Below are 12,297 nucleotides of genomic sequence, written 5' to 3' on the forward strand. Positions count from 1 at the left end.
TTCGCTAAATGGGCCAGCCTTTCAACATCCGACGCAAACTCTTGCAATGTTTCACCAGGTCTCTGGAAGCGGGTCAGTAACTCCATTTGGTATATCTGTTTTCTGTGTTCGCTTCCGTATCGCCTCTCTACAGCAACCATCAATGCGTCATAACTGTTCTGTTCGTACTCTGGAATAGTCTGTAAGATTTCGGCAGCTGGTCCTTTCAATGCTACGAATAGTGCAGCAACTTTATCTTCAGCACTCCAGTTGTTCACTGCTGCGGTCTTCTCAAACTCAAGCTTAAAGACCTGGAAAGGAACAGAACCGTGAAAGGATGGTGTTTTTTACCTTTGGATTGCTTGCTGAAACAGCTGGGCGATGTAATTGCAACTCCTGTATACGACCTCTCAAAGCATCCATCTCAGCTTCGATTTTTTCCTCAAACTGCGTTATTTTCTCGGCCATACGCGCTTCGAGTTTTGATGATATACGCGCCTCCTGCGCTTCGAGTTGTACTGTTATGCGTGCCTCTTGTTCTTTCAGTTGTGTTTCCATTTTTGATGTTATTCGTGTCTCTTGGGATTCCATCTGTGATGATATATACGTTTTCTGTTCTTCTAGTTGAGATGGCAGTTGAGATGTTATATCTGTCTTTTGCGATTCCAGTTGAGAAGCCACTGTCGATGTTTGAGCAGATATTGCAGCCAAAATCATGTTCAAGTCTGTGCTCGTAACTGTCTGCGTAACTGTCTCTTCCCTTTTCGTTGTTTCCTCGCCTTCAAGATGAAAGTCATACTCGTCCACATCAATTCCTTGCGACTCCATTACCTCTCGTAGCCGTGCTTGAAGTTCGATCTTATTGCCGGTTGTATTTAATCCACGTTTCTCCAACTCCTTTTTTAGTTGCTGGATCTTCAATTCACTGAACTTTGCCATGTCCAAGTTGTATTCCCAATCTACGGAATTTATTCAATAATTCCTCTTCTGACACCAATTGTAACGATTTTGCTGCAAATCCTCTTATTTGCTAGGTTTGTATCGCTAAACTTTTGAATAAATAACTCCAATATTGAATAATGGAAAAATGGCCTTTATTAAAATACTTCACAATAACACTCAAACTTTGCAACTAGCTGGCTTAATAACCAAACTGATTGATAGCTCAAATGAAACTCAACTATCAAAATAATACTGCTATTGCTCGCTATATATCGTCTTAGTCGTAACTGCTTGACAACTAAAATCAAACTCAAGTCAGACTACTCCGCTTTTGCCGCTTTTATACCCTTTTTCTGCTTCGTTGGGATATTCCAGATATTTCTCCTTGTAGAATGTTCTACTTCTTTACACTAGTAATTGAGCTACATATATGTATACCTATTTGTAGCTTATAGACTCTCATATAGGCATATGCGTGTACATATGTGAGTAATACTCTGACTGTTGACTAACTATGTACATCTGTGTGTGAGCTATCTCTTCGTTGCCTTGTATGCATGTGGGTAAACGAGGGTTAATGTGTTTATGTCTATTTCCCCTCTGCATGTATGTAAATGTTGCTTGTCGTAATGTGTACATATGTGTAGACGTAATTATTGTTTCGTTTATGTAGATACATAATGATTGAATTATTGATGTGAATTCACGTCACTGCTTAGCATCGGCTTAGCGATAGCAGCACCCCTTAGTTTTGCTAATATTCGTAACAATATGCATGCGAAGCCGAAATAAAGACAAGAATTAATAATACCCACATACCTATTTACATACATCCTATTCAAATTGGCCTGAAATTTTGTATATAAATTTGCCTATATTAATATTTACGATGCTTTTTTCCGGGAAGTATACCAGAGACGGACTGGGACTGGGATTAGAGACTGAGACTCGGAGTGGCACTGGGACTGAGACTCGGAATGGGACTTGAACAAAATACATACCACCCTCTGGGAATGGCAATAAGAGATGAAGAAGAATGAGAAAAAATTGAGAGAAGAGAAAAGAGGGAAGGAGACTGAGAAAGAGATAGAATGAGACAAAGATGGAGATATATGAAGAGAAAAAGGCGGAGGGAGGAGTGAATAAAAAGATTAGGAAAAAGTGTAGAGGGGTAGTGCAGAGTTAGACGGAAAAAGCTAATTAAAATGTATGCAGACAGACCAAATTTAGGGCAGAACAACGTCTGCCGGGTCTGCTAGTATACTGTAAAAATATTAAATTTTTTGTTAAAATTTTACTTAAAAAAATTTTTTTTTATAGTGGGCGTGGTCGTTCTCCGATTTTGCTAATTTTTATTAAGCATACATATAGTAATAGGAGTAACGTTCCTGCCAAATTTAATAATGATATCTTCAACGACTGCCAAATTGCAGCTTGCAAAACTTTTAAATTACCTTCTTTTAAAAGTGGGCGGTGCCACGCCCATAGTCCAAAATTTTACTAATTTTCTATTCTGCGTCATAAGTTCAACTCACCTACCAAGTTTCATCGCTCTATCCGTCTTTGGTAATGAAATCTGAGATGAGTTCCCAGGAACCTACGTACCCAATTTCATCAAGATACCTCAAAATTTACTCAAGTTATCGTGTTAACGGAAGGACGGACATGGCTCAATCAAATTTTTTTCGATACTGATGATTTTGGTATATGGAAGTCTATATCTATCTCGATTCCTTTATACCTGTACAACCAACCGTTATCCAGTCAAAGTTAATATACTCTGTGAGCTCTGCTCAACTGAGTATAAAAAACGTAAGGCCTTTAAGAAATATAAAAGGAGCAGGAGTGAATCCGATCGTCTTACCTATGTCAGTTCTTGTTTAGACAATATCTGAATAATCTGGAATCAAAACTGAAGACGACTCCATGTAGTTTCTGGTCGGTTATTAATTCCAAGAGGCAGACTAACGGATTTCCGACATGCATGGAGTATGTATCGTCCAGTAATACGGTAGATATTTGTAACTTATTTGCCAAATTATTTCAGAAGGTATACTCAGATCCTACCTCTTCATCTAGTCCGACATTCTACTCTGGTTCTCCGCGTCAAATTTCTTCTTTTGATATTACAGCCGAAGATGTATTTCTGTCAATTTCAAAATTGACTAATAGCCCGAAATCAGATATCGAGGGATATTCTGCTTTTATTTTTAGATTCTTCGAAGTTATGCTCCATAAATCCGGTATTCAAGTCTGGTGACCGAAATGTTATTCGCAACTACAGACCTATTTTTAAGCAGAGTACTCTGGCAAAATTATTCGATAGTATCCTTCAAAGCAAACTGTTTGACTACATAGCCAAGGCTATTGTTCAGTGTCAGCATGGGGTTTTCCTGGCAGGTCTACTTCTACCAATTTGGCTTTAGTTACTAGCCAAATTGTAGATGCTTTCGAGAACTATGCGCAACTAGACGTCATCTATACTGACTTCTCGAAAGCATTTGACAAGGTCGACCCCTCTATACTATTGCACAAACTGGGGATGTACGGAGTGACCGGAAGTTTGCTGAAGTTCTTCTCAAGTTTCTTATCGAATAGAAAGCTTTTTGTGTCAATCGGAGCCAACCAGTCTACTGCGCTTATTAACGCTTGGTCTGGAATCCCACAGGGAACCCACTGTGGTCCTCTGTTGTTCCTAATTTTTATTAATGATCTGCCTCAAAAATTCAAATTTGCTAAATATTTAATATTTGCGGACGACCTCAAGCTCTTTCTAACCGTACGGGATACTTCTGACTGCATTAACTTGCAATATGATCTCGATTCTTTTAATGAATGGTGTACAAGTAATAACCTACTTTTAAATACTAACAAATGCTGCGTGGTTTCTTATTCAAAAAGGGTCACTACCACCTTTTTCAACTACAAACTAAATTCTGGATCTTTAAACCGTTGTCGAGAGATAAAAGATCTGGGTATAATTCTTGACAACCAACTCTCTTTTTCTGGTCACATCGACTTTATTATTTCCAAATCTTTTGCAATTGTTGGGTTTATTAGACGTAATTCCAGTGACTTCAAGGATCCGATGACTCTGAAGGCACTTTTTACGGCATTGGTAAGAAGTCGTATGGAATATTGCTCGATTATATCGAGTCCATCCTATGAAGGGAGCTCACATAACATTGAGAGAGTTCAAAGAATTTTCACCAAAATTGCTTTGCGTATGCTTCACTGGCCCGATGGGCTCCCATCGTATATCAGCAGGCGTAAATTGCTCGGCCGTAGAACTTGGAACTAGGTCACTCATGCTTGCCTATAACGTTATCATCGGTAATATAAACTGCTCTGATTTATCTAATTTATTCGTTCCATACATTGCACCACGTGATCTAAGGCACACCATACTATTTTTTGAAGTAACTCATTGAACGAGTTACACGTTGAATGAACCAATATCCAAGGTTTTACACCTAGCAAATCGATATAGTGGTCTTCTTAACTTTAATAATAGCATTTATAAATTTAAGCTTGAACTTTTCTCTATTTTTAACTAGTCTGTAAGGAAGTCTGTATTTTTAGACTGAAATAAATAAACAATAGTTTAATTAGTTAAATAAAATTAAAGAAAAAAAAACTCTTTTAAAAATAAGCTTTTATTATTCGTTAATAAAATTAACTAAAAAGTAAAAAATAAATTGACTGTAAAGAAATATAACACTATAAGTTCATTGTAACCTTTCACTATAATTAGGCTTTTTCGTCTGCGACAAAAAATTCCACATTGTACATAATTATATATTTTTAACATTAAAACTTTACACTTAAATTATTAAATATTGCAGTTTGTATCACAGTCCTAATTGTTTTAATAAAAAGCGTATTAAATTTTGATGGTATTGAAATGAGAACAATAAGCGTTTTTACTGTCCGTTTAAGTTACAATTTATTAAGCACAATCGCTTTTAAATCACAATATATAGTTTGCTATTTCTTTAGCACGAGAGGCTTAGTTTACACTCTTTAATTTGCTTTTCTTTTAAAGCCCAAAAAGCGAGATTATGCTTTACCACAGGTATATAAAGCGATTAAATACAACAAAAGATTTTATTTAATTAGCACGATAGCTATATTTTTTGGTGATTTATCTCGACAAACGTATGTAGAAATTTATTAATGTGCCTTGCACCATAACTTTGACGAGACTAAAAAAAAAACTAAATTCAATTCTACTTTGAATTCATACAAAATTCAAATTCCTAATATATGTATGTAATTACTTATTTTCAAAGGAAATGTAAAAAGCAACAATTTAAATGGATGCAGGAATATCACCTGATTTAACGGCAACGTACATAATAGAAATAGTTATTTTAGCAAATATATGAAGTACAACTAAGTTTGACTCTGGCCAGCGGCCATTTTAACGGCGGATTGTTCTCGTCCTTCATTAAGACAATATCCCCAGGCTGTAGATTCGATGCAGATGAGTTCCACTTTGAATCGCTTTCGAATGCTCTTGACTGAAGAATAGTTTTTTCAGGTCCGGTAGCTCATTTTTAGCTCCAACAAAATTAGTAGCGTTGTCCGACCATATGATTTGCGGTTTACCACGTGTACAAATAAATCTCTTTAGGGCTGCGAGGAATGATGAGGTTGCCAAATCTTTTACCACCTCCATGTGAACGGCCTTTGTTGAAAAACAAATGAATATGGAAATGTAGCAAAAACGGTCCACAAAAGTCAACTCCGGTGATTAAAAACGCTCGATTGCATTGCACGCTTGCGGCTGGTAAACTTCCCATTAAATGCTCCATAAGCTTAGGCTTGATATGAAAACAACGAAAGCATTTATTAATAATTTGATTTACGGTTTTACGTCCGCCAATAGGCCAATACTGAAGACGAATAGATGCTAATAACGATTGCGGCCCAGCATGCAGTAGTTTTCTATGGAAGCTGTTGATGATTGCGTCAGTTACAGCATGCCGTTTCGGCAAGATAATTGGGTGTTTCGATGAAAAATTCAAAGTCGAATTTTGAAGCCTTCCGCCGACTCTAAGTAATCCATGATCGTCGAGAAAGGGATTCAGTGAACGAATTTCCAACGAAGTCTTTATTGCTTTTCCAGCTTCAATAGCTTTATATTCTTCTCGAAGATGTGTCCTCTGATTCATTCGAATAAGTAAAAAGGTGCCTACTTTTAAATACTATGAGGTGGGTTTGGTCAAAGGTATGCTCAAGTCAACCCAGAGTCGGATGGGGGTCCCACTTCCTCCACCTAAATAAATACACAGTGAATTAGTGTTTTGATTTCGAACACACACACACACGCGGCTCTCAGGCTAAAATATCCACAACCTTGAATCCAGGAGAGAGAGAGAGAGATGTTCAATAGGTAGTGTCGCTGACAATATAGTATAATCCAAGGACGACTGCTCTCCGCAGAGAGAGGGAGATAGTGCTAGCTAGCGGTGGTTCAGATGGTGAAGACGACGGTGAATGATGGTGCCTCTTGCCAAGGAGTGATAACGGCGGTAGTGATGACCACGCCCGAAGAGAGAGTATTGAATGACGGTAGTTCTCACCAAATAGCTATGACAACGGGTGGCTAGACTTCGGGATGGGATGTCCGAGGATCGGAATGGCGATGATGTTGTACCTACGGCGAAGTGTCGATTAGTGAGAGTTTACTGACTACAATATATTGGCTCGGGTATTCGGCTAGGGTAGTAGGGGAGTTTGTCCCGCCGCAGGCGTTGGGACGTGTTCCCCTCTTATCTGAGCCGTATATCCGTGCATTACCCTTCCACTGAGTAATAGCGGGGGTGAGCCCCGTCTTACTCAGAGGAGATGATAACAAAATATTAGGGTTGCCCAATAGGCCGGGAGGGGAAGTACCATCGGCAGAACCGACCTTGTAACTTTACCCCCCGTCGACCCAAAGGGAGTCCCTGGAATATGGGTTAGGGCTGCCCAATAGGCCGGGGGGAAGTACCATCGGCAGAAACGATCTTATAACTTTACCCCCGTCGACCCAAAGGGAGTCCCACCAATGTTGTTGCCGATTAAACTTACATTTACATTTTATTAACATTTCTCTATCGATATTTGCTAAGATAGTATACTTTGAAAACTTTGATTATTTTAAGATGGCATCACTATAGTTAGTTTCGTTAATGTATAAAATTTAACGAAGCATCACTTATACATATGTATTCCATAAATTTAATTTCATTTTATAACGAACGTGCGAAGGAATCAAACAAAGAGTGAGTTTTCTAGTTTTGCCAAAACCTTTTCTTTATTATACCATATGTTATCTTATAGATATTAAAACTTTGCTGTACACAATAAATGGCATGTTATGATATGCATTGTTTTTTTTTCGTTCGCTCGTTATTACTGCCGTAACATTTTTTAATATTCTTCTCGCAATATACGAAGAAACAAATGGGACGCTACAATCTTCGAAGACCGAAAACGAATATGTCTACCGAAGTGGGAAATAATGTAATGGATACTTCACAAGGAAGAACCGAGATGGAATCTGCCAGCGAAGGAGAGATGAACTCAATACCCACCAAAGCAGATAAGTGTATACGTATGTTAAAAAAGCAAATTAAAGATTTACAGCGCTCATTAGCTAAGTCTGAAGAAGAAAAGCTAGATTTGAAGCAATCAATTGCTTTACAGTCAAAGATTAGTACCATAAGCGTTAATTCTGCCGACGCAGCCTTTACCAACTCCCAGTTGGCAAATACAAATACATCCGTCAATACTGCCGACGTTACCTCTGCCAGCACTCGTTGTGCTAATACACCCTCTGCCTACGTCAACACTGCCGACGTTACCTCTGCCAGCACTAGTTGTGCTAATATAGCCTTTGCCCACGTCAGCTCTGCCGACCTTGCCTCTGCCAGCCCTGACTATACCAACGCCGCCGCTGCGAACGCAGCTTTTGCCAATTTAAGTTCGCCATATGTAGTAGATATAAACAGCCAATTTCCTTATACCGCCTCTATTAACACAAATTCTGCCAACATAGCTAGTTCTAATGCCGTCTTTGCCAACTTCAGTTCTGCCGACATTAACCCTGCCAACGTCACCAATGCCAACGTTCTTTCTACTAGTCGTAACGTCACCAACGTTACCTCAACTATTGGTAACTTCTCAAATATAACTCCCAACACTAATGTTATTTTCGCCAATCACAATAGTTACCAGCCTTCGAATATTGCATGTTCAGTATTACCACCGAACTACATCAGCCACACAGAGACTACAAATCCTAGGAGCGTTCATTATGCTAACCAGAAACATTTTCAAAACGTTGCAAGTAATGGCTACATAGCAGTTAACAATAATTCACCAAATGTTTATGGATTTTACCCACCGTTCGCCTCTAGCCATGTTACAACACGATTACCTGGATCGCAACCGAACCAGCTTGTACAATCGACAACTACGCCACAGCCATACATACGAAAACTTTTGGACTTACCAGAATTTAGTGGATCGCCGGAAGAATGGCCAATGTTCTTTGCGGCATTCAAAGAAACGACAGCCATGTATATGTACACTGATTTGGAAAATTTGTTTCGCCTACAAAAGGCGTTGAAGGGACCAGCTAGACAAGGAGTGAAATCATTGCTTATTCATCCATCAAGTGTGAACGCTGTGATATCTACACTGGAATTTCACTTTGGACGACCGCAGCTGTTAATTCGTAGTCAAATAACTAAGGCGCGAGCATTTCCAACGATTAGTGGTGGAAAACTGACTGATATCATAGCTTTCAGCATGATGGTAAACAACTTGACTGCCTTTTTGGAAAATGCTGGCGCAGCCGCCCATTTGACAAATCCAACTCTTCTCGATGAGCTTGTGAGTAAGCTGCCAATGATTAAACGCGAGGAATGGGCTCGCCACACCTTTTCCATGAATTTAGCGTATCCAAGCATTCGACACTTTAGCAATTGGTTGAAAGAAATATCAATGTTTATTTCAATAGCAGCAGATGTAATTCCACATAAGAATTTTAACTCGAATGAACAGCTGATTTCTAAGTCGAACCGGTCTGTAAAGCCAGTGTTGGTAATAACAGAAACAAAGTGCGGGTATTGTAAAGGTAATCATCCCTTAAATCAGTGCTCGAAGTTCAAAGATATTGATTGCGATCTAAGAGGGAAGTTTGTGAAAGAAAATCATTTATGTTTTAGTTGTATGCGCTCAGGACACAGCGCTGCAAACTGTGGAAGTCGTCGCGAATGCAGTATTAACTCGTGCAAAAGATTCCATAATCGATTACTACATGAAAATTATAGAGTTGTAGCTGAAAGGGTAACTTCGAATAAGGATGAGGATGCTCAACAGCAGATGGTAGATGAAACCATTAATGTCAACGCAATTTATAAGAAGGAATTTAATAAAAAAACATTATCTAAGTTTATACCTGTTGAAATAAAAGGGCCAAGAGGTAATTGTAAAATCATGGCATTTATTGATGACAGGTCGAAAATATCTTTAATCGAAGAGAATGTTGCCAAAGCCGTTGGTTTGAAAGGACCACAAGATTTGTTATCACTAAGATGGATAGGAGGAAAAACAACAAGTGAAATGTCACAGCGTTTAGAGGTTGAAGTCTCTGGTGTTAGGGATAACGGAAAAAGTTATCAAATGCGAAACGTACGAACAACGAAAAAGTTACAATTGCCGGCACAGACTTTAAATTTCGAGAGTTTTAAGTCAAAATACGAGGTGGCGAAGAATGTGCCACTCGACGACTATGTAAATGCCTTTCCACAAATGCTTATCGGCATGCACCATACAAACTTAGTCCGACCATTGGAAGTAATCAATCTAGACGATTGCTTCTCCATTCATAAATCTAATTTAGGCTTCATATTGTTTGGGTCAAATGAGGATAGTGCTGATGAAGTAGTTTGTAGCATAGATTTAGAGGATAATGCTATTAGGGACATACAACAACAAGTCACCGATTATTTTAGTATAGAAAATTTTGGGATCAAACCATTGCCACCAGGTGGGGTGCGATAAAGCCATGCGAGATAACGCCATATGGCCTTATCACTCAATTCAAAGAGAAATTTCTGTATGGCTTTATTTCCAATTTCAAAGAGCGATAAGGCCATATGGCGTTATCTCGTATGGCTTTATCTCTCATTTGATTTTCCCTTTTACAGAATATTTTCGGTGGGGTGCAATAGAGCCATACGCAATAACGCCATACGGCTTTATTTCCATTTCGCTTGAGAAATAAAGCCATATGGCGTTATTGCGTATGGCTCTATTGCACCCCACCAATATTTTTTGCTCTATATGCATTCAAGAAGGTGTAAGCATTCTGTAAAAGGAAAAAATCATTAGTTTTTCTTCTTGCAATGAAAAGTAATGATTTTTCCCTTTTACAGAAATGTGAAATACATTTGAAAAGCTAACGATTTTACAGAATTTGCCACTGACCATTTTGTAAAAAAACAAACTTTCAGTTTCTTTATATTTATTTAAAGATAATAAAGTAAACACAAGTCTAACATTAAAAGAAAAACATTATTCCAACAAACAAATCAAACAACATGAAAACCAAAAATTATTTGTACGCCCTTTAATTTGCTGTTTTCTTCCATTTTTTGAAAGCATGTTTGACAAACTTTATAATGATGACATGGGTCGAACAAGAATTCCCTTTCCCTTTCGCAGCAAATTACGCATAACAATGTCATATTTTGTTGCGTTTGTATATGATCTGTACAATGTTGATCTTCAAAACTGTCGTCGTCGTCTTCATAATCATCATCGGAACTATGGATTTCATTGACGAATTTTTCTGCAAGTATGCAGTTTTCCATTTTAGAAAACTGACTGAGAATTTCCATCAAAGATATTTTATTGTTTTTTAATAAGTCTAGCCGTTTTTTAATAAATTTGTCGCGAACTTTATTGCCGAATGTTTTTGATTTATATAGATTCGTACAACCAGAAATAGATTTTGAATAATCCATGGATTTTACAAAGTCTAATTCGAAAAGGGTTTCTAGGAAGTTGTAAAACGTGCCTCGCTTTGGAAGTTTCATATTCAATCTGCTATGGAAACCTTCAGCAGAATTACTTGTCCTGACAGGTTCTTTATACACTGAAAAGTTTACAGGTTTTTCCTAAAACAATAAAATTTCATAAAATTATATATGTATATGTAATTTAGTTTTCTCTCACTTTTTTCATCCATTGACGCTCGAAGTAATTTATAAATGGTTTAAAGAAGCTTTCTGTATTATTTGATGCATTAACAAATTTTACATCCATAGCATCTTGTTTTAAAATGCTATAGGCTTCTATAATATTAGCCGGTTTCAATAATGGTAGATACATAAATTTGGAAAATAGGTTTTTGGCATTTTTATCTCTGTTCAATTTAGCTGTGAATCCAGGAATTTGCGTAACTTTCCGTCGAAGAGCATTCGTGTAGTGAAACCAACATCCAACCGTTTTCACTGTTGGGTATACGCTTTTAAAAGCATTACGTAAACTGCATTCAAAATCAGTGATTACTGACGTCGGCTTCAAATCGATGACATTTGATTGCAAATATTGCAAAACATGTTTATATGCAGATTCTGACTTATGAGACATTAAAATATATATGAACGGATATGCCTCAAAAATAATGAAAAATGATCGAGTTATTTTAAGATAAATAATAAATTTTAATTTTAAAGTTCTCACATGGTCTGCGTGAATAATGTGAATTATAAGCAATTGCTTATATTTCTTTGAAATAGGTACTATGTTAAATGTTCCATCAACTATATAATTACGTTGTTCCATGTGGTTCCTTCCTTTAATAGCATTAGAAATGGTAGGAGACATAAATAATGAGTAGGCAAAATTTTCTTCTACTATAGTGTCAATATAAAGTTTGTCATTTTCCTCATATCTGGACATTGTGAATTTTGATGCAATTTCTTTATTTTTATAAACTTCATAAATTTCTTCAAAAGTCATCGGATTTTTTGGATATTTTTCTTGTTTTATATGAATCAAATGCCTACGCATTTTATCGAACTCCACTGAATGTGATGTTTCCTTATATTTTTTACATTGTGCATCAAATATATCTTGCACACTTGAACGTTTTAATGATGCACTCATCACTTCAGTTTTTATCGAATTTATTAATTAATTTATCAATTAAGGCACTTTGTTCCCCATGATTGTGGCCGTTCTTAACACTTTTCTCTGTTTTACGGCAAAATCTTGTGCTATTAAATTCAATGGCAACTGCAGCTGAACAGTTATCCACATAACAATAATAATATTTAACATTTTTATTCATATATTTATATTTGAAAATTT

General features: G+C 37.2%; 1 protein-coding gene across 1 annotated transcript in view; it reads right to left on the reverse strand.

The window, feature by feature from the left end:
- LOC137254336 (uncharacterized) overlaps positions 1-12,093 on the reverse strand; it is a 58,329-nt gene extending 46,236 nt beyond the window's left edge. The window contains exons 1-3 of the mRNA XM_067791990.1: positions 11,668-12,093; positions 11,158-11,598; positions 10,545-11,099 (exon numbers count right to left, since the gene is read on the reverse strand). Coding sequence (XP_067648091.1) covers positions 10,545-11,099; positions 11,158-11,598; positions 11,668-12,093 — 1,422 coding nt within the window. The remainder of the gene's footprint in view (positions 1-10,544; positions 11,100-11,157; positions 11,599-11,667) is intronic.
- Positions 12,094-12,297: the final 204 nt, after the last annotated feature.

This window comes from Eurosta solidaginis, chromosome 5 (genome assembly GCF_040869045.1).
Source record: "Eurosta solidaginis isolate ZX-2024a chromosome 5, ASM4086904v1, whole genome shotgun sequence".
Lineage (NCBI taxonomy): Eukaryota > Metazoa > Arthropoda > Insecta > Diptera > Tephritidae > Eurosta > Eurosta solidaginis.